Source organism: Acartia tonsa, chromosome 14, assembly GCF_053477335.1.
Source record: "Acartia tonsa isolate MP-2025a chromosome 14, ASM5347733v1, whole genome shotgun sequence".
Classification (NCBI taxonomy): domain Eukaryota; kingdom Metazoa; phylum Arthropoda; class Copepoda; order Calanoida; family Acartiidae; genus Acartia; species Acartia tonsa.
The window spans coordinates 29317807-29341953 of NC_137273.1; the positions used below are offsets into that span (position 1 = coordinate 29317807).

Genomic DNA, 24147 nt, shown 5'->3' on the forward strand with positions numbered 1-24147 from the left:
AATCTTTTGATTTTTAATTTTAACATCCGCGGAAAGATGTCTGTAATACGATGCGATAAAAAACTGTTCTAAAATCTATTTCGAAGAGAACAGAATTATTTCCATTCACCCTACTGTGAAAGGGTATGATAATGAAATATACAAATTTGTATCCAAAGTGTATATTAAAATTGTTAGTGTAATGCTAATAGCTAATAAATTTTGTCTGTCAATCTAATTTAGGAAAACTTCAAGAAGGGAAACTTTTTTGGGGGGAAAATTCGAAGGAATGCAGAAAATGGGCTAAAACTTTCCCATTTTATGGTTGGCACAAACAAAAAAAATTACTTTAAAATGTAATCATTTCCATAAATATAATTTATTCTTTACAAAAAAAAATACAAAAATTATAAAAGGTATAACAAATAATTTTTTATCAAAATAGACGAATACAAAAAAGTAACAAGATCTTTATATAAGTCAAAAAAAAATACTGAATGAATGTTTTTTATATTAATAAGAGATCACATTTCACATTTTTCTAAGGCACATTTTAATTACATTTGAGCATTTTATGGCTTCCAAATGGTAACATTTCATTTAAAAGTCTTTTTTTTTACAATATTTACATTATTGATTATAGATATAGAATACGTGGATATCACGATCAAATGTTTCTCTCAGCTGGTAATATCGCTTCTTCTCTTTTGACAATAAAACTACAAAACAAAGGTAATGTCTTATTGAGCCAACAGGAGAATCGCATCGGTACGTAAATTTAATCTCATTGGTTGAAATTGTGTTCACATTTTGTTACGAACGCATTTTTTTTTCATTTCATACATAGATAAAAGTCAGCTGTAAACAGTATATTTTCTTAGTAGAAAGAAAGCTTTGCGGAATCAGAATTAATTGCCCAAAAATTTCGTCTTCAATTTGAAAGGTTTAAACAGAGGTGGATTCTTTAAAAAAAAGTTAGGCTGGCTACTCGCTGGTGAAGAAAAATTATTTTTGTAAAAAATCCTCCAAAATAGAATAAAAAAATTTACAAAAAATAAATAAAATCTTAAAAGGGTTATTAACATATGATTTTGTTTAATTTTTGTAGATTTTTAATGTGCTTTAGGATGATTTTTCACAAAAATAATTTTGCCTCTCTATCGAGTAGCGAGTCTATCATATTTTTAAGAATCCACATCAGCTTGAGTCGAAAGTAAACAATACTTTTGTCTGCTAGAAATGTTCCATCTTAGATTTGACGAAAAAAGGGCTAAGAATATGCTTCTATTCTTATATTTCTATTCTTTTGACTTTACCCCATCCCCTTCCCTGACCATAGAGGAACGTATTGACAAATATTGACTATTAATCGACTTAAATTGACGATTAAAATTCTCGCTACAATATCCACGTATTCTATATCCATTACATTATTGTTTGTCAGCTTTTGGTGAAAATTTTTCTGTAATAGCACCTCGTCTTCCCCTAAAAACAAATTAATAGTTAGATATTTCATGACAGAGAGAGAACAACTTCTTGGTGGGGACTATTGTTTTGGAGGTCCTTGAAACTATATAATGAAAGAGCAAACACTGTACCTAATGTACCTGTACCTAAGAAGTTTATTAAAATATTTTTTAATGTATTGATACTGCAAAATCATATCCTTTTTTGCTTATTTTACACATTTACGCGCTTAATAACTAAGATATTTTATCAACAAGGTATATTTCACTAATTTGGCATTTCAACTAGAATATATATATGGTTAAACTTTGAGTGTATTAAAAAGACTGGCTTCTTCTACAGGTAGTTTGTGCTTCCTTCTTGTCTGGTTGTCCGCACGCGCAGTGTGCATGGTTGTGGTTTATATTTTTCGGAGGTGTTACAAAAGTTGTAACATGCTCCCCCCTCTTTATGAGGCCAACGAGGCAGGAACTTACAATCATTCAGTACCTGGATTATCTTCTGTAGATTTAGAAGTTATTTTCAAAAGTCGTCTTCAACATAGTAAATGTTTTTGTTTTCAGGTTTTCGATGACAGTATGATGATTCGACCAAAATTGCAAGGTAGAAGCTCGCGGAAGATATGAATAATTTGAAGGAGAACTACAACGAACAATTGTGAAGAAGTGGCGCTGCTTCGTATCATTATGATTAGTTTATTACATAGTAAGCAATTACATATTACATATTACAAAATATTAAAAAATGTTAATCAATATCATTTTCTTAATCAAAGGGAAATATTTACTATTTGTATTTAATTGATAATAATCATTAAGCATAAAAAATATCAAAAGTAAATGATTTTGTAACTTTAATTTAATTGCAAAAAGTTGATTCAATTTTTCTTTTCGAGTTTTTTTTTAACATATTAAAATACATAGATCACATATTAACAAATGTTTTAAATTACATAAATTTTGCATTACAATTATCAGTGAATTATATTAACTTTGTATCATAATTACTGGCGAAAATGTTTGAATTGTTAAAGAAAATTTATTATTTTTGCAGTACTATGTAACACAATAAAAATTAAGAACAAAGATAAATGAATGTCGCCGAAATTATAGTATATACGAATTGTTGATTATAATTATAATAAGAATTGAATATCATAATTATTGTTTTGTTTGTTTTGTTGATTTTCTTTTTATTAAACCAAATAAAGTATGACAACTTGGTTATTATATTCAAACAAGTATTTTAATTATAAAGAATGGTTTATAATAATTTCTTCAATCGAATAAAGAAGGGATTATTGATTGATTTATTTTTCGAGTCTATTAGCCAATTAAAGAATGAATTAACGGCTGACATGTTTTACAACAACTAGATAAAGTTTGAATTATCTTTTTATAATAATTATTCAATCGAATAAAGAAGGGATTATTGATTGATTTACATACTGATTATTTGCCAATTAAAGACTGAATTAACGGCTGATACATTTTACGCGATTTTATAAAGAGTGAATTATAAAATGTTGACGCAATTTTATAAAGAGTGAATTATAAAATGCCTAAATTAGGGACAGGTAAATAATATACCAGCTTTAATCATTATTCTTGATTAGGATTGACTTGGGGAGATATAAACACAGGTTCTTGTGTATTAGCTGGCGTATACCTTGTACTTCTTCTTGTATTTTCAGTTTTATTTTTACAACAAGAACAAGTAGCCATAGAGCGGGCGTTGTTATAACAAAATATAACAAATTTTTTAGCGGCAGCGAATAAAACAAGAACTACGCCAGATATAGCTGAATATATTAAGCCTTTGAGTAATATTTCATTTTCCTCAGGGAAAAAGGATATATTAGAATCGTTTTCTGTGTCAATAAAGTTTAGATTAAACTCGGATATAGTGATAAAACCTTTTGATACTATTATGCCTTCATTGAAATAATTACAACCTTCCGATTTTGTACAGTGGTATACAAATAGGTCGAGTATAGAGATTTGTTTGGCATAAGATATATCTTTAAAGATACATATATCACTAGGTTTTTTTATCATAGAGCATGTAGGTTTGTTTTGAGTTATTTTGCTTACATAACCATATTTAGCATCAGAGGAGGTGGATATAACTCCAAATTTATCATCATCTAATTCTACATAAGGATCAGCGACTAAAATTTTACAGGTTTCAGCACAAAAAGGCAAGGGGTAAAAAACATTTTTATTTTCGAATTTATTAAGGTAATAATAAAGCTTATTTCCTTGACGAGAAAAATGTGTTTTATCTTGTAGGGCTGCACACTTGAAAAATTTTGCTGACAAAGGTTTATCTTGATATTTTAGCTCGGTAGCGTAAACAATATTTAGAAATTTTAATTCATTTAATATGGGTGATAATATATTGAACATAGCGTCTTCAGATTTATAGCCTTCCTTAAATTTATTGCTTAATTTAGTGGTGTCAATATTAACCATTTCTCCGTAATTTACGGTTTTAGTTAAGGTATATGTGTTTTGAGTGGCTTTAATGTCCATAGCTTTACTATATACGTCAGCCAAAGTTTGGGATTCCGAAATTAGCTTGGTAGCATCGGCCTCCCCTAAGCCAAAATCCAACAGTTTTTTCCTAACGTTCATTTTAGGTTCCTTTTCTATGCAAACTTGGGGTGTAGAAGTACAAAAAGAAGCTATGTCTTGTTCATCCTGTACTGATCTTAACTCTTCATAGGTAAGGTTTTCAAGATCATATGTACACGCTTTTTCAGGTTCACTTAGGGGAATGTTTGTAAAGTCTAATCTGAGTGTACCTGATACAGACATAACTATAAGTTCAAGGAGCTGTCTCCTCAATTCATTTAAGGGCATAAATTCTTGTTCTGATTTAGTTGTTTCTGAATAGGCTACTCCAGTGTGTTTTAATACCTGTTCATAAGTGTGCACAAGATATGTTCTATGCCTATTATTTACCCAACAAGCGAGTATAATCTTAATAGCGTGGTACGTTGAAGCTTTAATCTGCATTGAAGATTTTTTCGGCTTTCTATAGTGTGTATCTAATTTTCTTACAAGATCAATTACACGCTTAACCTGTTCATTAATTTTAGCCTCTGTGTAAGGGTCTGGGGTACTAGTTTCTGTTGTACTAGTAGTAGTAGTGGAACTATCTTGATTAGAACTATCTGAATCAGAATTACGTTTAACTCTGCCATCAGATATTTCATCTAGAGCGTGTTTAAGGGCTGATTGAACGTTAGTTATATAGCAAGTAGTTAGACTGGAATCAAAAAAGGGGCTATAGGATTGTTTAACCCTTTTAGCCTCGGCGATAATCTCATTCCATAAATCAAGTGATTTTGGAGTAGAAGAGCTAGGTAATAATGAAGTAAAAAATGATTTACTAGGAGTTTTTACGTTAATCAAATCACTTATGGCGAGGACTTGTAATGAAAATCCTTTTCTCTCGGTGAATATTTCGTCTACTACTACTAAGGGTGAAAAGTGGGATTTTCCAAGTTTCAATTTTATGTCACCTTCTATATCTGCTTTATCTAGGTGTAGGAGAAGAAACAGCAAAAGGATATTCAGCCATTTTATTTTCATATTGTCTGAAAGAAATAAAAATATGATTTAAATAAAATTAAAATATTTGTTATTGTTTATATAATACGGCTTTGGTAAACAGTATCAAGGAGACCACAAAAATTAATATAATTTTTGTACAAAACATTACACATGTAATGTAAATATTATACGACTTAACAAAATCGTAAGCAAAAGGAATAATTTTTTTTAAAATTATAATTAAATCAGAAATAGGTATAATACGGCGCTAATGGTATTATAATCATAATAACACCCCCCTTTTTACAAAAACTGGTATTACTATTGGAAAAAGGCGGTAAGTTGTAAGGTAACTTTGTTATATAAACCAATTTATTTAATAGTTATTTTACAGATCTTGAATAATTAATATTTTTATAGAAAAATAAGTTTAGTATAGAGAATAAGTGATAAGAAATAATATTAATATGTTTATGTGATATTAAAAATAAGGGAAGGGGGTTAACCGATCATTAATTTTACTACTAAAGCGTTAATATTTATAGATAACAATGGAAATAAATGCGTACCAATTGTTGCAAAATATGCAAAATTTGATAGTGTTAGGTCTAGACCCAGATAAGTGTCTAGATGGTAACCCTTTCCTATTTTTGCATTATGTTTTAAAACCAGAGGTATTTTTGAAATTTTTATTTATAGGCTAATATATGACGTAGTAAGTAACAATTAAAGTTGGTTAAATATTAAGGTATCAAGAACAATATTAATTTAACTTTCGTTTCGATTGCTGATGTGAAATTAAAAGCAAAAATTTACTTTATTAATTAGGGCGTTCAAGGAACCATTAATTGTTGTGTGTTGACAAACAGATATTTTAATATTAAAAATTCGTAGGATTTCGAGCCGAAATTAAACGATGTATGTGGAGTGGGGTTTGACAACGCCGTTGTGAAGCAGCTTGATCTAGGAGATGAAGATAGGTCTTATCCTTTATTGATAGCCTTGACTTTCTTCGCTACGTATTCCTGCATCATCACTTTTTATTTGTTATACAAAGGTATTTTTTAATATTACATATTGTAGAAATAAAACAACAAATTTTTATTTTATTTTTTTTATTAGCATGTTTGGCTGCATTTTTTATTACATTTATACATTATAATTATGCGACAATAATTTTTACAATCGTGGATGCATAATACATAAGGTTTAACAATAATTTTTACAATCGTGGATGCATAATACATAAGGTTTAGCAAGTATGATTGCATGACATATTATACGTTTACAATAACGTTTCTGCAAGTATGGTTGCATAATACATTATAGGTTTATATGGTATCAAAATAAGTACGTAGGGAATTAGATCCTTAAAAATCTTTTTGTGCATAAGTGTCATATTCTATTTATTTAATTAATAAGCGCAATTTGATTCTTGAAATAATGATAAAATAGGTTATACTCTAATGCAAGCAAAAAGTTTTATTTGATCTATAATTAGTGCTACGTTTAGCAAAACTTTTTATATCAATTGTTTAATGTGTAATTTTAGTCAGTATGACAACTAAAAAGTTTGATAGGGATTCTATATTTTTAGTCTGTATGACGACTAAAAGTTTATAGAAAATTTATATTTTTAGTCTGTATGAGGACTAAAAGTTTATAGAGTTTTCACATTTTTATGTGTATTTTTGAATTTTAGTCAGTATGACAACTAAAGGTTTATAGGGTTTTTTATATTTTTAGTCTGTATGACGACTAAAGGTTTATAGAGATTTTATATTTCTAGGCGACCAAAAGTTTTTATAATATCCATATTAATCCGTGGGCGTAATTAAGGTTATTTTATTATTAACTATTTAAAATGTTGATTGCAATAACAACAGCTCATTTTACAAAAACTTTTCATAATCATTTATTGCAAATGATCCATCTTTTAAATAGATTTATTATCATATAATATGCATATAATATTTTACACAATTTTTACAAGTACAGATAAGTAAATATGACATATATGAATATTTAATTATGGGCTTTTCTTTTTTTATTGGTCATGGCTGCTCCCGCTGGTGTAGGACCGGCTACAGTTATGGATAGAAAATGTTGTATAGCTTGAATAAACCCTTTTTCATCTGATATTTCTTTCGTTATGATTTGGTTGTTTAAAATATTTGTCATTAAATTAACGAAATCCGCGGCTTGCTCAGAATCGGTTTTCTTTCCAAATTCTGGGTCATTGAGGGTATTATTCAATGTTATCGTGATGTCTTTAACCACAGAAAGTGCGGCATCAGCGTTTTCTTTGCAGGATTGAAATCCAGTGTCTTCACATTCCCGAAAAATTTCGTTTTCAGGATTTTCAATGTCAAAGGCATGGAACATAATGCTGTAATTGGCTGGCATGTATTTTTTACACATATTTAGTAGCCTAGTTGTAGCATTTAAAGTTTGTTCTTTGTCATTAAGAGTATTTTGAATTGTTTCAACTTTAATTTCTAGGTTCTTATTATCATCTGCAATGTTTTTTATTCTTTCTAGCGAATGAGTGTACTGATTGTCCTTCATTGTATAATTTGTTAATGATTCTTCATATTTCTCCTGTAAGGATGTAATTTCAGGTAATATATCTGTTGAACTTTTAACATTGAGTTTTCTCATAATTCTGGTTTTAAACTTTTCATCTTGATCTCTATCATATTTCAGTTGATCTAATTCTTTTTGGACAAGCTCTAAAGTAGAGTTTTGGTCATTTTGTTTGCTTATTTCTTGCCTAGCAACATGCAAATCATTTTCCAACTCAGATAAAGTTTGGTTTTGTGCTCTTAGATTTTCTATTTCTTCTTTTAATGATTGTATGGTTTTTTCAAGAGTTTGTTTTTCACATTCAAGTTGCTGTTTTTCGTTGTCGGGGAGTGTACAGCTAAAACTAATATTTGATACCTTTGTCATTAATTGGTTAGACAGGTCATCAAATTTATTAGCAAGAAAATCTTGAATGGTTGGTTCTGTATTAACCGAGAGTACTTTGTTTTCAACCATTTCTGTGTCTTCTTCAAGGTTAACATAAGAATGTCCCGCTATTGTTTCAGACGGGTTAACAAATGAAAGCCCTGCTACTTGTTCTAATGGCTGAATATAATGATATGGACTAGTCAATGTTTGGGATTGTTCTGCAGTAGATGTTACATATGGGCCTGATATAACCATTTGTTGAGGCTGATAAATTTGTTGGTTATAAAGTGGGACATTTTGTTGAGGTGGGACATTTATTTGAGAATGGGAAATTGAATTTGAGGTAGCTACATAAGGTGCTGACGTCACATGAGAGACAGCAAAGCTACTGTGCGGTGCTACAGAGACCGCAACATTTGCCGCAGGTATGGTTACAGGTACTGTGGTGTTAGTACACACTGTAGGTACAGGGCTAAGATCCATTAAGGAAGGGATGGTTTGAATGTTATATCGCTTTTCATACTGATCAATTAAGTGGGGTGGTAATGGGTATAACTTATTGTTTCTCAGCCAATGAACGCAGTCTGTATTGATTTCAAATCTGAAACCCTCTTTGCCAACATAGCGGTGGCTTTGCAAATAACTGATTTTTAAGTGAGATTTACATTTGTTGAATAAAGCAAGATTCATTAAATCAATGGAACAGACATTGTGCATAAAATATGCAATCGCCGAACAATTAATCAAAGCAAAGGTTATAAGAAGGGACTGAGCTGCTATTTCGGATTTAAACCATTCCTGATAAACATAGTAGCCGTGCAAATACACGATACCAGTTCTGGCGGAATATAGGTTTTCAAGTTCATCGCAAAGGTTGCGGCTTAAATGTGCTAACATTACAAGAATTGTGTCACTGGTTGTTACATTAAATGAGGTACAATTAAAAAGGGCATGTTTAAGTTTGGTAAAACAAGATTTTAGTACTTCGTCGCATTTAAAAACTAATTTTTCAATCAGATGTACAGAACGAGTAGTATGGGGTTTTGTGTAATAAGATTTGCTTTCCAGGGACTCAAGGTACACCACTTCGAGGTGTTTTTCATTCGAAAGAAAAGGGGAAACTTTTTCATACACAGTTTTTATATAATCAACAACTATGTTCGATTGGGTATTGCTGGGCAAATTAAATCTCGATAGAACATCCTTTTTATCAACAATCTTTCTTCTAAAATTAAATACATTGATATCAAATAAGAGGGATGAAAATACTACTTGATTTTTTCCAGCATTTTTTACATGGGCTACAATTTGTTGGGTGAGAGCTGTTAGATCATTAGAAGCAAGGTTATACTTTTTTTTGACTATGAAAAAATTGTTGCTTAAGGAATTGGGAAGTTTAGCATTGTGCTGGCTAGATACAAACATACCGCCAGTTTTTGATATGACGTGAAGCGTGTTAGCCGAGCACAGATCAGGCTCGGCTGCAGGAAGGGACAAAAATATTTTATTTCGGTTTGGGTTAGTAGCTATATAAGGGTCAACCGGGGAATCTTTTTTTTCTTCTCGGTAGAAATCTTGATGAACTTTTGGGCTGTCCATGGGGATTCCGATGTTTGTTGGCGGTTGATTCATTTTTAATTCCTTAACATGAAAAATATTGTTTTAATAAGGATTGTGCTATGTAATATTAAAACAACATGGAAATATTGGTCTAAAAATATTGGTCTTTTCAGGTTTAAATATGAAAATATGATTTTAACTAAGGATTGTGCTATGTAATATTAAAACAACATGGAGATATTGGTCTAAAATGATATAACTAGGGATTTAGCTATGTAAAGTTGTTTAATGTCATTTCAGGCTTAAACAGTAGTGATTTTGCTATGGAATATTAAAACAATATGGAAATATTGGTCTAAAATGATTTAACTAGGGATTTAGCTATGTAAAGTTAATCATTTAATGTCTTTTCAGGTTTAAACAGTAAGAGAAAATTGATGGTGCAGGGTAAAGTTGATAAGGCGAATGATTTACCTGCGAAGCAAACCAGTATTGAAATGAGCGAGTTGTCTGTTCCTACTGTGAAGGAAGAGGGAGCGAAGGTGAAATCAGAGTGTACCTGAATACAATTTTAATTTTATTTAATTTGTACAACTTGTATCACCCCTCCTTTTCTTTTGATTTGTCCTAATTTAATTTAATATTAAGAGTAAGGCTTTTTAATTATTTTCAGAGCAGTATATGAAAAACCTTTAGTTCTTTAATAGCCATATAGCAAGAATGTTGGATGTGACTTTTTCCTGCCGCGACAAATAGTCGTGTGTGACCGAGTGCCAGGATGTTCTGGCCAAAAGGACAGCCGAATATTTTGCTAAGTCTGAAAGTTCTTTAACCTCCATTATTGACTTATTAAGGTAAATTTATAGTATTTAAAATTTAAACCACTTCTGTGCAAATATTACTTATTAAAGTTTGAATTGAAATGCTTAAATAGGGCGCTGAATTTTGTTTTGTTTAGTAATATGAAATGAGAAGAAAAATATATTTAAATTGTTTATGTACATGTATATATATATATGTATGTATGTATATATATGTATGTACTTTTGCGTCACAAAAAGGGGTTGTTGTGTTTCATAATGTACTTTGACGTTGGCGCTCAAATAAACGTAGTGCGCACTCGAAAAACCGGTAATTTTATACCTAAAGGGTTGGAACTTTTTGGGGTTTTTATTTCAAAAATATAATTTATGTACATTAATGTGCAATTTCTATTACTTTTTCGCGATTTTTTGGTATGTTTTTGAGCATAAAAACACTATTTACTTGAAAAATCAGGAAGATAGTATTTTATGAGCGCACACTTTATTGTTTGTGTGAGTAGTGTAAAATCCTTGACCACTTTTGAGATTTGAATTTTCCGATATTCACGAAACCCAACTAAAAACCGTTACAAATTGTATACAAATATAAGACCATATCGATCGTTATGGTAATGTGTAGACAAATGCTTTTCTGAAATATTTATTCCATATCTGCGTATTGTGCAGACATAAAAATATAAAATAATATATCTTAATGCAGATTGGTTATGTAATATATATATTTACATCCGTCTTTATATAGATATATTTTTTAGATACATATTATAAATTTACGTATTTTTTAAGGGAAAAAGAAACCGGTGATGAGATCAAGTACAACAAGATGAATCTGACCTCGGATACTAGACAAGCGGTCTTCAATGCTTTATTGGGATTCAAGGTGAGTTTTACCTTATATAATTCTTCAATATTAGGTACAATCTGCGATGTTTTATGGAGGATGGTCGATCCTGAAAAATAAGAATATTTTTAGGGATTTTTATATCCAATATATAACTCGTTATGAAAAGTTTTTAATAGTTAATTTGAAAAATAAGAATATTTTTAGGGATTTTTATATCCAATATATAACTCGTTATGAAAGGTTTTTAATAGTTAATTTTTTAGGAAACTTATGGACTCGATGGACTTGCAAGAGATTTTTTATATCCAATATACAACTTGTTATGAAAAAGTTTTTAATAGCTAATTTTTAGGAAACTTATGGACTCGATGGACGTCATGCTTGCAAGAATGAAGCTAACGGATGGTTACTTCTGATTGTTTTTGTACTTTCATGTTTCTTGGTAAGATAATTTACAAAACACTTTTACTGGCTTCGAAAGCAAATACTTATAATTATTATTTTACTTCATAATAAATAATTAATAAGCATTCTGTTGTGTAAATATTAAAGATGCGGTATAAGCAAATAAAAACGTTTATTTATGTATCACAAAGAATAGAAATTTGATTTAGTTTAATTGCGTAGATAAGAATCAATTCCGCAAGCAAAAAGAACCTTGTGAACGAAAGGGGAGAAAAATTTTTCATTCAACGGCTAGGCGAAACTATAAGACTCAATTATCTTGCCGCAATCGCGGACGTGATTAGTCACCCCCCTTTTTTATAATGTTGGTAACATAATTTCCTAACTAAGTTTTATATATTATTTATGTTACATAACAAAGAATAATTTTCAAGCCTTTATTTTCTTACACACACAAAGAAGTTTGGGAACTAGTTGTTTAACAACAAAAGATAATATACTAACAAGTTAGAAAAATAGGGTCTAAATAATTCTATTTTTATTTTAATTTTATTTAGGTTTCTGCAGTTGTTTTAGCAGCTGTAAGTTTCAGCCTGAAGAGATGTAGGGAGTACTATCAAGGACGTGCTAACGAGAGACGCAAGAAGAAATTGGAACATATGGAGCAGGGGAAAACATTGTTACAAAAACTCGAGCATATAGATGCGAAAATCGAAAACCATAGGGCCGCGTCCACTTTAAACAGAAGTTACAAGGCTGAGTCGGTTAAGCCGGAACATTTGTTAGACACCGATTCTGAATCTAAGGAATTGGTGGAGTTTGACCACCAATGGAGATTAAATAAAATTAGGGCGCATTGTTATGAACAGAAAAAGGCCAATGAAGGTCTTGATTATAATTTCGTATCTACTATGTGCGATGACCCAGTAAATCCTGGAAGTAAGGACAATGTTAAGGACAGTGTAAATGACAATTAACTTAATGTTTGAAATTAGTAACCTGTTAGTATTTTACTCAATAGCGCAAGTTGGTAGGACTTTTATATGTAGTGGTTAGTTATCATTTCCGTTTTTGCTTAGATTCTTTCATTGCTTAACAAATCCTTATTGTTTGTAGGAAAAAATAACTATTAAATGTTAATTTGATGTAAAGGTAATAAAAATAAAATAATTGTTTTGTAATTGACGTTTTTATTGTATGTCAATCATTAATTGTTATCTATTATAAAAATGTACAACCTATTGATATGTTATTAAAATTCATTACACGTAATAAAATTTAAAAATAAAATAATATTGCAAATTTGTTTTTAACTTGCAGAAATTGTAAAACGTTAGTAGGGCTTAGTTTAACCCGGATGCCAAGCCTAGTAAAGCTAGTTTTTATGTTGCTTTGTCATGCTATTTTGTGCTAGGTAGAATATCTTGTTTTGCACAAAAAGGTGTTCTTATTTTTTCCGCAAATTGTTTAATTTACAATAAAAAGGATGGAATTATGTGTAAAATAATTGGTAAAAGAATTTGCATTGGCTTTAGAACAAATATACTTGTATAACGATTTAAAATACAAAAACACTAGTATAATGATGTAATACTAATATTTGGTATATAAGTTTTTTTAGCCAGTTTTGCAAAACATTTGCAAAAAATAATATACCGCGGTTCTGCATAGCTTGCCCTGGTACAGAAACGCCTTTTTAGAAAGTGCGTACCGTACCGGATAGGTTTACCACTAAACCATTAGGCTAGCTATGGATGTACTACAAATTTTTACTTTTACACATTATGTTTGATAAATATCGTTTTAGCGTATTTTAAATATATTTTAATAATTACCTTTTTAAGTTTTTGTAGTTTTTTGCCTTTATACAAGATAGGTAGGACACGGGGGTATTCAAGGTTCCTATAATATTAAAAGATTAACATTAAAGATTTAATTGTTCATTTTTTAAAAAGACTTTTTTCAACATGGAGAAAAGATTTTATATCAGACATGAAGATGGTTGTCTTTAAAAATATAACAATATAAAAATTGAGCGAAAATATTTTCCGTTAAATATTTACCTTTAAGTCTTTTAATAGTATAGGATGTGTGTGGATTTTTGATGATATAACTCGATGAATGCGTTATCCTTCCGTCTGAAAGAAAAAGGCAATTTTATAAAAAATGTTTATGAGGTTTGATAATTTTACAATTATTTTTTATTAACATTCAGAATATATAAACCATAAGTCACAATGTTTGGGATATTATGTACAGTAGATATTATAATAGGATACATACTCATAAATATCTTAGTATGGAAAGATATATACATCGAAAAGGGGGAATACATTATATAGTAATATACACATAAATATCTAGTATGAAAGACATTTTCTTGTGTAAATAAAGGTAAAGGAAAAGAAAGAGATTGATTTCTTTATTCCTCTAATATAGTTTCTAAATCATTTATGCTATTTTCATTGTTATCTAAATCGTGATTTTCGTTACTGTATAATTCATCCTCGCTAGATGAAGAATCTATGTAATTAGGTTCTTGGATATCTTGGTTTTTATTTTTATCTAAATTCCTCGGTTTTAAAACCGGTATGTTAAACAGTTCATTTATATTGTCATATGAAAGCAGTTTAAAGGCTTCTGCCAATGATTTGTCAATATCGAGTTTAGAAAGTTTATTAAAATTAACCTTCTTTAAATCGCTTGCGTGACGCATAACCACTTGACCGGAAATTTGATTTTGAATATGTATTGTTTGATCACTACGGTCAACAACTTTATAAGGTACAAGGCCAAACAGTGGCTTATATTTAAAACCGTAGCTTTTGTCGTTTAATTTGGTAAAAACAATATCGTTAATATGAAAACTATGGTCTATTCTATTTTTATTTTTCTTATCGGAATTGCGCATTTTGTATTGAACTACTCTATCTCTACAATCTTTGATTAGTTGTTGGACCTCTAATTTATATTGTTCTGAGTATAGATTTAAATTATCATTCAACACATACTGAAAAACATTTTCGGTCGGATCCTTAAATTCACCGTCCATTATTCCATCCAAAGAATTAAATTGAATATTATATGGTGACAATTTTTCATTTAAAAAGGGGATTTTATTTAGCATTGCGCAACTTATAGACAAGATATGACTAAGATCTAATGTAGTATATTTTTCTCTATAAATTCGCAACATTTCATTTGTGGTACGGACGGCGCGTTCGATAAATCCACGTGATTTAGATTTAAGGATTGAGCTGTTAAGAACTTTAATATTAAGATTATTAAAATAACTCATTATTAACTTGCTTTTGTAAATTGAAGCATTGTCGCTAATAAATGAAGCAGGTATGTCATGAACTGAGAAGTAGTTACTCAGGCAGTTCATAATAGCTCTAGATGTTTTAGATTGAAGAATATATATACTAGTATACGTTGAGTAAACGTCTTTAATTATTAGCAATGCTTTAGGGTCTTGTTTTCTAACCTTATTTTCAAAGGTAGGTAGCTCGAGAAGGTCAGAATAAATGAGCTTATTAGGAGAATTAATGGAGTTATTAAAGGTAGATCCTTCTTTTAGGCGCAAAGAGTTTGGCTTATTCTGAATACAAAGTAGGCAGTTAGCAGTTAAATTGTCACAAATGAGTTTTGCTAATTTTCTGTTATTGAAATAATAATAATTGTTTACATAATTCCAGAGCCTTTGATTTCCCATATGCATCAGCGAGTAATGGATAAAGCAAATGTAAGGTAAATATAGTATTTGAGGTAGCAAAATTTTACCATCTATAAATTTTATTGTATGAGGGAGGGAATCAGGGCAGTTTTTTTCTGCCAGTTGTAGTTTTATAAAATTTGGCGTAGACAAATACTCTTTAAATTTATCTGAAAAGTATTTTCCTACGTTGGGAAATTTAGTATGTACTTTTTTTACTGAATAACCTTCTTTTTCATTGCTATTATTACCCAAAATTGGAAATTCTGATATAGTTAGGTAATCATCCGTATAATAAGGCTTAACACTATTATTAAAAGTTGAAATTTCTATTGGACAGAGGCGTGACCAAACATCAGCCAAATTTTGTTTGTCTGTTACATGTATGAAATATAACGCCGTACCTTTATACCAGAAGTATAATTTATTAGCTAAATTATCAATTTTGACATTTCGTGATGAAAACTTATGTCTTGTTAATACTCCTTTGACTACCATTGAATCTAATAAAAGGTAAGTGCATTTGTTAGTAATTTGAGGTTCATAATATCTTAGGCTAGCATATACACTAAAAATTTCTAGATATGCTATACCTTGTTTTTCTAGACAACCTAAGGGAATCGCTTTAGAGTAAAAGCTAACTATTTTAACCAAATGTTTGTTCATTTCATATGTGTTATTTTTAATGATATTTATAAAATAGTCTTTAAATTCTGATAATGTCATAAGATTAGGTCCGAAGCGTAGCACAGTTTTTTTACAGAAAATGTTGGGTGTTTTTACATTCAATCCATAAATTAAGGAATCATGGAGTAAGAAACATATATCTTCGCTATAATTTCCGATTTTAATTGTACTACAGGGTGTAGAAAATACTATATTTGTTTTAAACATTTTTGTACACCCATATAATAGGTAATACAAAATATGATCATTGTTAATCAAAAAATCAGTATTTAATTGCTGAATTGTTTTACAGAAAACTTCCTTATGTAGCGTAGACAAACATTCCTTTTTATTGGTATAAGGCATGAACTCTACAAAATCGTAATCATAGAGATTTAGGATGGTATATAAGTGTGTCATGGCGCTAGTAAAATCTTCTGGAAAAGATCTATGATTAAGTTTTCTTGCTGTTTTAAAAATACTTTCTATAATGTTTTCATTTAAACATATATATTCTGTATCTTTAGGATAGGGATGAATAATATTGGGATCAATTTTGTGCGAATTAATAGGGAATTTTTTAACGCATTCTGACATATTGACATTCAGCAGTACTGATCCTATACTATAATGTGACGCGTCTGTTAGTAAGACGTTAACGCTGTTTTCACTAGGGACATCAATAAACCTTTCGGTTTTTGATAATAATTCTTTAATTTTAGAAAAAGCTAGTTTAGCTTCTGAATCATAAATAAAAGGGTTTAATTTTTAGTAGCGAAGCTACTCTATAATTCACTATGTCCGTCCGTCAGTCAGTCCGTCCGTCCGTCCGTCCGTCCGTAACGCTATGGGGGAAATGGGATTTACTCAGCTCCTATAAAAGATAGGATTCTGAAATTTTTTGACAACATTCCCATCATTAAGGAGCACAATTAACTATAAAACATCAATGGCGGTCGGACGGCTTTTTAGCAGGTTTTAGGCTATTTTTTTAATTTTGCACATTTTCCCCCATATCTTTGGTGTTTATGGTCCGATTTTCAAAATTTTTTCAGTTAAAGATATCAAAATTAAATTTTCCGTCGTTTGGAGAAAACAATAATGACGGTCATACTGCCTTTTTGCAGGTTTTTGGCTATTTTTATATTTTTTACATTTTCTCCCATATCTTTGGTGTTTATGATCCGATTTTCAAAATTTTTTCAGTTATACATATCAAAATCAAATTTCACATTGTTTGAAGAAAACAACTATGACAGTCAGACTGCCTTTTTGCAGGTTTTTGGCTATTTTATATTTTTTACATTTTCCCCCATATCTTTGGTGTTTTTAGTCCGATTTTCAAAATTTTTTCAGTTAAAAATATCAAAATTAAATTTTCCGTCGTTTGGAGAAAACAATAATGACGGTCAGACTGCCTTTTTGCAGGTTTCTGGCTATTTTTATATTTTTTACATTTTCCCACATATCTTTGGTGTTTTTAGTCCGATTTTCAAAATTTTTTCAGTTAAAGATATCAAAATTAAATTTTACGTCGTTTGAAGAAACAACCATGACAGTCAGTCCCATCCACAAAATTTTGTGCTTCGCTACGTATGGATGTTGTCATCCTTGTTTATATAATAGATTACATTGTTCATGAACAGAAAGGGGAAAAATAGATCTATAGTAATTTATTTTGCCTAACAAGCTTTGCATTTTTTTCAAAGAATCAGGTTCCCCTAAAGTTGTTATTTCATTAAGTTTTTTATCAGGACAAAGGATTTTTCTATTCTTAATTTTATACCCAAGAATATGAATTTCATCTGAACTATCTAAATCAAAAGCAAGTGTACATTTAGAAGTTGAAATTTTTACTCCTATCAGGTGTAACCTGTTTAAAAGTTTTTCTATTTCTAAAATATGATTTTGTAATTCTTCCTCTGATTCAGAATATAAGATAATATCATCCATAAAAATAAGTAAATTTTGAATAAAATCTAATTGACCATTTTTGTCTAAGTGCAAGTATTTTTGCATGGTCTGAACGAGGTAGGACGGTGTTTGGCAGAATCCTGTAAGAGCGCGTTTCATTATGTATGCTGCTTTCTCTGTCAAAACATTCATCGCCCCAGAATCCATGCTTTCTTTGTCTACCTGAATGCTATAAAAGCATTTTTTCAGGTCAATTGTGGTTATATATTTAGATTTTTTAATGATTGGGCTTAACAGATTTTTGTAATCAGGGAGTGCGGCACTTATTCCCCCAAAAGCAGCTTCATTGCTGTATTTGGCATCTATTATGATGCGAGGTAATTCTGACTTATCTTCGCTGCGGCTAGGGACAGTAAAGACAGGGTTGCCAAATGATAAGTGTGGGGGAGCTATCTCAGCATACCCATTTTGAAGAAGTAGATCAAAGAATTTATCGACAGCTTCTCTGTCTGTTGCTTTAAGGCTATAAGGCTTTGTATTACGATATACAGGGCTGGATAATTTTACTGACATTTTGGGTATAAAAGATTCATTGAGGGATCCGCAATCAAAGGTATGCTTTGAATAAACTTGCAGATCATAAATTAAATTAGCTATTCTTGATTTAACCTTTTCAAATTGGCATGTAATTGAATCTTTTATATCTTGTACTGTAGACAACTTTGTTTCTAAAACATCTGAGATGTTAAGTCCGATGTCTAAATCATTTTGGAAAGATTGAAAAAACTCATTTTCATCTATTACATTTGGGGATGGTTTAACCTCTTTTTTTATTGTTTTATCTATTTTATTAATAGTTGTATATTTGTCAGTATACAATACCAAAATATGGGAAATTAAGTTATTTAGCAAAATGGTTTTATTCAAGAATAACAGCATTTGTTTTGATATAAAATTTAGGGGTAAGATTGTCATAATATCATCCAAAGTAAATTTAATATTTATCAAAGCTATCCAGAATTGTGTATAAAGATAGGCTAATAATGGAAAAATAGAATTAAAGCAATTCATTGAAATAATTTTTTCAAAAATAAAAATGGCATTATTTTTATTATTATTATTACAAAGTTGTTTTTGCTTTTCTATTAATGTAATAGAGGAAATTTTGTGACTAACTGGGATATTTAGTTTATTGGTAGCGGTGATATAAATATCATTATTTTCTTTAAAAGTTTGCTTGTATAGCAGAGGGCTAGAAAAACTGTTTTTAATTTCATAAGAAGTGTTTTGTTTGTTATTGACAATCTTTCCTACTATTAGTTTTTCTTCAAACGGAAGAAACGTTAAATGGTCGTTAACTTTAACTTTAGGGGCTAATTTTCTGTTGTACTCCAGCCTGGCACTGTTTATGCTATCGTCATATACTATTGTAACACAGGCTGCCTTAATAAAATCCCTACCTAATAAGAAGCAATTATCAATAACATTGTCAGTTACTAGGACGTCCAAGACTATATCACCATAATTTGGGAGATAAAAAGGGATTCTGAATAAACCATAACATTTTATATCATGGCCAGTTACTGACTGAAGGGTATTTTTAGCCTTTTTATAAAAATATTCCTTATAATTAGGGATTAAGTGTTCTAAATACTCACGGGATACGAGATTAGAACCTGCACCACTGTCAATTTCGAACAGCAGTTTTGTATTGTTATGAAAAATTTCAAAAATATAAGGCTCTAAACCAGTTCTATGATCCACTTGTTTAATGTAATCTTTTGAGTTTTTCGGCGCTTTTATTAGGTTACTATAAATACGCTTTAAAGGGCTGCTAAAATGTGCAGGTTTAAATCTAGTTTTGGAAGATTTGTATTTCCTGTTCAATTTCGATTTTTTAAATTTATTAGGAATAGTATATGTTAATTTACTAATTATTTTTAGTTTATACAGTGGGAACAAGCCTAACATTAAACTACTGGCGCATATTATATTAACACATAAAGCAAAAATATATATTGCTAATTCAGGGTTTAATGAGCAGACGCATAGTAGGAAAGGTATTAGATAATATAAACCTGTTTGAGAAATAAATTTAAAATTAATTATAATATTCCAAAGGTTAGAACACATAAAAGATGTCTTTCCTATAAACTTTGACAGGGAAGGTTGTATATAATTCTTTGTAAGATAAGAATTTTTATTAAAGGGAACATTTGTAGTAGTATATTTCACATTTAAATCATCTTTTTCCATAAAAAGTGTTTGTTTTGTCAATACATTACTACTTTCTGTTATATTTGTATTTATTAATTTAGATACATTTGTAATAGACGCGGTTTGATTAGATAAAATATCTGTATTGGCGATATTGTTATCGTTATTTTCGACAAGGACAGATTTATTTAACATAATATCTGTATTGGCAATATTTTTATCGTTGTTTATAATTAAACCAGATTCCATATCTGTGGTGACGATATGATTCTCCATACAATCTGTAATAGGTTTTTTGTTATATTTGTTATTAATATCTTCATTATCAGAAGAGGAAGAAGAAAGATATTCAGTATCATAAGCATTAAGTTTTTTGCAACGTTTTCTTATGTGTTTACTTCGGATCTTTTTAACTTCTCTAAAAAATTATTCTTTACACAAGCATCTACAGGGTGATTATACATATAAAATCCAGCATCTTGACAATTGGGACAAGCAATTGGAATAGGTTTCACATTAGGGAAGTTTGGACATTTAGTGTCAGTGTGAGCCTTATCTCTACAAAGGAGACAAAATTTTATTTTCACATTCTGAAGATTTGCTACTCTAAGGCTATCATTAGGGTTAAAAATACATTGACTATTTTTATGTCCTATCCTTTTGCAAATATCGCATTTTAGGGAAGCTTTATTTTGATAGCTGTTTAACTTAAAAACATTCTGAGGGCCATAATTGCATTCATCATCACTTAGGTGATCGTAAAGATCTTCTGCGCAAATGTCTACCTGCTCCCAGTCTACATCGACCCTTTTAACGACGTTTTTATGTACTCTAGACTCTTTAGAAAGAAAACTGTCGATCGAAGCTTCATGTGTGCGCAAAAAGTTTTCGAAAGCCGCAAGGGTAATTTGGCCATTTTGAATGGCAGCGGTTGAATTGAGAAAATGACGTAAGCCGTAAGGGATGTACTTGTATACCGCACTAATAATTCTCCTATTTTTTTCTTTTTCAGAAATTATAGCATCAGAAATATTTTCTATATATCTTTTGTATTCATACAAAATAGACATAATGGATTTAGAAGAAGGTTTAAATTTTGCAAAATTTTCATCGATGTCTAGCATATTTGTAATAGACCCATTGAGAAGACGATTAAGTTTATTCAAATATTCGCTAGTAGGGAGATCTAATGGGTTACCCCCAGCCATTTCCAATTTTTCTTTGATTTCCTTAGATATGGACATGTGAATTAACATATTGTATTCACATGGACTGAAGTCCGAAAGATCAAAACTATCCAACTGGTTTAAAAAGGCTTTAAGCCCTACTGTTTCTATGGACATCAATTGACGATGGATAACCCTTTGTTTTTGGAAAAGTTTATCTGCATTATATGTGTTTTTTCTATTTGCTAAGAAAGGGGGCTCAAGGTTGTTAAAGGTGTTACACTTTAAATGAGGGGCGTTGTAAGTATTCTCACTGTTTTGTGCTTTAAAGATCTGTTTAATTTGTTGGCTAGTTTGATCTAATAGTAATTCTTTGTTTATTCTATCCAACCCTTTAGCCTTATTTATATGGTCCTCTATTGAAGAGAGAAGTTCCCTAGCATGAATTGTGGATAATCCCGTAGGAGATAAATCTCGTTGGTTTGACCTGTAGACGGGAATATCAGTTGTAGCGTAGCGATAATTCTGAGGGCCAAAACTAAGTATAGGGTTTAGGCTAGGAGGGGGTTGGCTAAAATCATTCCTTATTGCATTACTAGAACCAACCTGCATGTTGGATATGTCACTTGCCATTTTGTTAAGACTACTTACCATTTCTCCCATATTATTTTTTAAAGCATTTAATTGATCTTCATTATTAGAATTGGAGTTTTGGGAATTAACTGGTGGAGTAGGGGCCGAAGGGACTAATAAAGGTGCTCTAGGTGTGTTTCTTACAAATCTTCGTCCGAAAGTTCTCCATCTATCCCTCATTCCTATAGAACCCTCGTCATCGCTGACGTCATAATCTCTGTTCCTATCCATGACTTATTAAAAGCAGTATGTAGCCTTAAATATTTATATGGATTTAGGGACGAATTCAAAACGGATATTTTTGTTAAAAATATATATTTATAATAACTGACAAAATTTAACATACAATTATAGCAGTATGACGCTATGTGTAATATGTAAAAAATCGTACAGAATTATATAAATTGAATTAGTTTAACAATAACTTTTACAAACAATTATAGCAGTGTGATGCTATAGTACAATATACAGGTTAGGTTATAAAAGGGATTTGTGACTTTAGATATTATATATATACTAAAATGAGTCTTTTTGTGAGGGACTGAGTAAGGACAGTACCCCGCGGGGAAAAAAATAAATTTTTATATAAAATGAATATATAAAAATTGAATAAAACTTACCGGTTCGAAAAAGTCGACGGTGGCTAAGCCTCCATTTTACACATTTACGCGCTTAATAACTAAGATATTTTATCAACAAGGTATATTTCACTAATTTGGCATTTCAACTAGAATATATATATGGTTAAACTTTGAGTGTATTAAAAAGACTGGCTTCTTCTACAGGTAGTTTGTGCTTCCTTCTTGTCTGGTTGTCCGCACGCGCAGTGTGCATGGTTGTGGTTTATATTTTTCGGAGGTGTTACAAAAGTTGTAACACTTAATATTAATATCAAAATCATGGGAAATGCCTGGGCCTATATACAGGGACAAAATGAAAATTAAAGTTTACATTCTTGTATTAGCTAGCTTAATTCTTGATCGGTAGGTACAAGTAGGTACAAACTACTATTGTCCAAAACTTTAAACCAATAATTTTGGTAATTTGTTTATATAAATTTGGGGTGATTTCATTGTCTTAACCATTAAGATCCTTGCACAAATAGGACTTGCCGAAAATTCATCCAGTGAAAATCACAGATCTCAAGGGATAAGACAATGGCCGAAAAATTTATGCACATCCCGAATAGTGATACACAAAAATGCCCCTTCTGTAGATTATAATTGGTGGTTGAAATGTTAGGACACTCAACTTAATGAACCAACCAATTAAAATTTCTAAAAAAGTCCCTAAAGTTATCAAGTCAACGAAAAAGCCAAAAGAAAACATTATCATAATTTAGTGTAAAAAACAGCCTGAAGGCCCCTCTCTCCCTAAGTGAAAATAAAGTTCTATCGGCAGGTGTAATCACTAAGTTGTAATGTTTCCTTACCTATAATGCTCCTTGGGGCGTATAAGAGGGCCAGTGGAGTGAAGTTTTGTTTTTAAAGCTGGAATTTCAATATCTCCCACAGGTATGTTGGTTTCACCTATAATAAAAGTTTTTTAGAATTGAAGCTTGTATACTTTTACTTACTATTAGAGTCTTCTGTAACAAGTCAAGGACGTCTAAGCTTATTAGAAGGAGGTTCTACAAAATCTCAATTGGGGGGTAATTCCATTTTTTTGGAGGAGGGGGGGGGGGGGGAGGTAAATGGCAGCCTATGTGTGTGTATTTACTCTTAGATCCTGGGAAGTGTTATAACTAGTTTTGGGGTGGGTACCATCACCCTTTCAAGATAAATACCCCCAAAAATTACCCCCAACATTTATTTTTCCTCTTAAAATCCAAAGAGTTTAAATTACCATAAAAAATCTAAGAGGGATAAATATAAAATGATTATTACCTTCACCAACTAAATTTTCTTTTTCTTTATTCTTACTACTTGTAAGCTTCCTCATCTTAAAATCCTAAAAAATAAACAAAGATGACAACAACTGTAAGAAGTGAAGTGCAATTAATCAGACAGATAGACAAACATTAACAAATGAGTAACAATGCATTTATTATTTTACATTATTTAGAAGTCTAAACAAAATTTCAGAACTATCCCAATTTTTTTTGGGTATAGTCCCTTTCGTGGCAACGCTCCTTAAAGAGCGATTATTCTTTTTTTTCACGGTAGCTTTTCTCCTATTTCCCGCCCCCCTGCGGGGGGCTTTAACCCTGCGGGACCAATTGCCTAACACTATGGGGCAATCA

The 24147-nt window shown here is 30.6% G+C and overlaps 3 protein-coding genes across 3 annotated transcripts in view; 2 read left to right on the top strand and 1 right to left on the bottom strand.

Moving 5' to 3' along the window:
* Positions 1-756: 756 nt before the first annotated feature.
* The window catches only part of smo (smoothened, frizzled class receptor), a 64094-nt gene continuing 40703 nt past the window's right edge, over positions 757-24147 (bottom strand). Inside the window, exons 34-36 of the mRNA XM_080148836.1 lie at positions 23792-23855; positions 23338-23434; positions 757-1464 (exon numbers count right to left, since the gene is read on the bottom strand). Coding sequence (XP_080004962.1) covers positions 1410-1464; positions 23338-23434; positions 23792-23855 — 216 coding nt within the window. The 3' untranslated portion in view covers positions 757-1409. The remainder of the gene's footprint in view (positions 1465-23337; positions 23435-23791; positions 23856-24147) is intronic.
* Positions 1881-10195, top strand: LOC145306314 (uncharacterized). The gene is made up of 3 exons (XM_080148395.1): positions 1881-1910; positions 5901-6063; positions 9936-10195. The coding sequence occupies exons 1-3, from the start codon at positions 1881-1883 to the stop codon at positions 10082-10084; spliced, it is 342 nt and encodes a 113-aa protein (XP_080004521.1). The 3' UTR covers positions 10085-10195.
* On the top strand, positions 10601-12886 carry LOC145306315 (uncharacterized). The gene is made up of 4 exons (XM_080148397.1): positions 10601-10671; positions 11132-11225; positions 11542-11631; positions 12152-12886. The coding sequence occupies exons 1-4, from the start codon at positions 10601-10603 to the stop codon at positions 12569-12571; spliced, it is 675 nt and encodes a 224-aa protein (XP_080004523.1). The 3' UTR covers positions 12572-12886.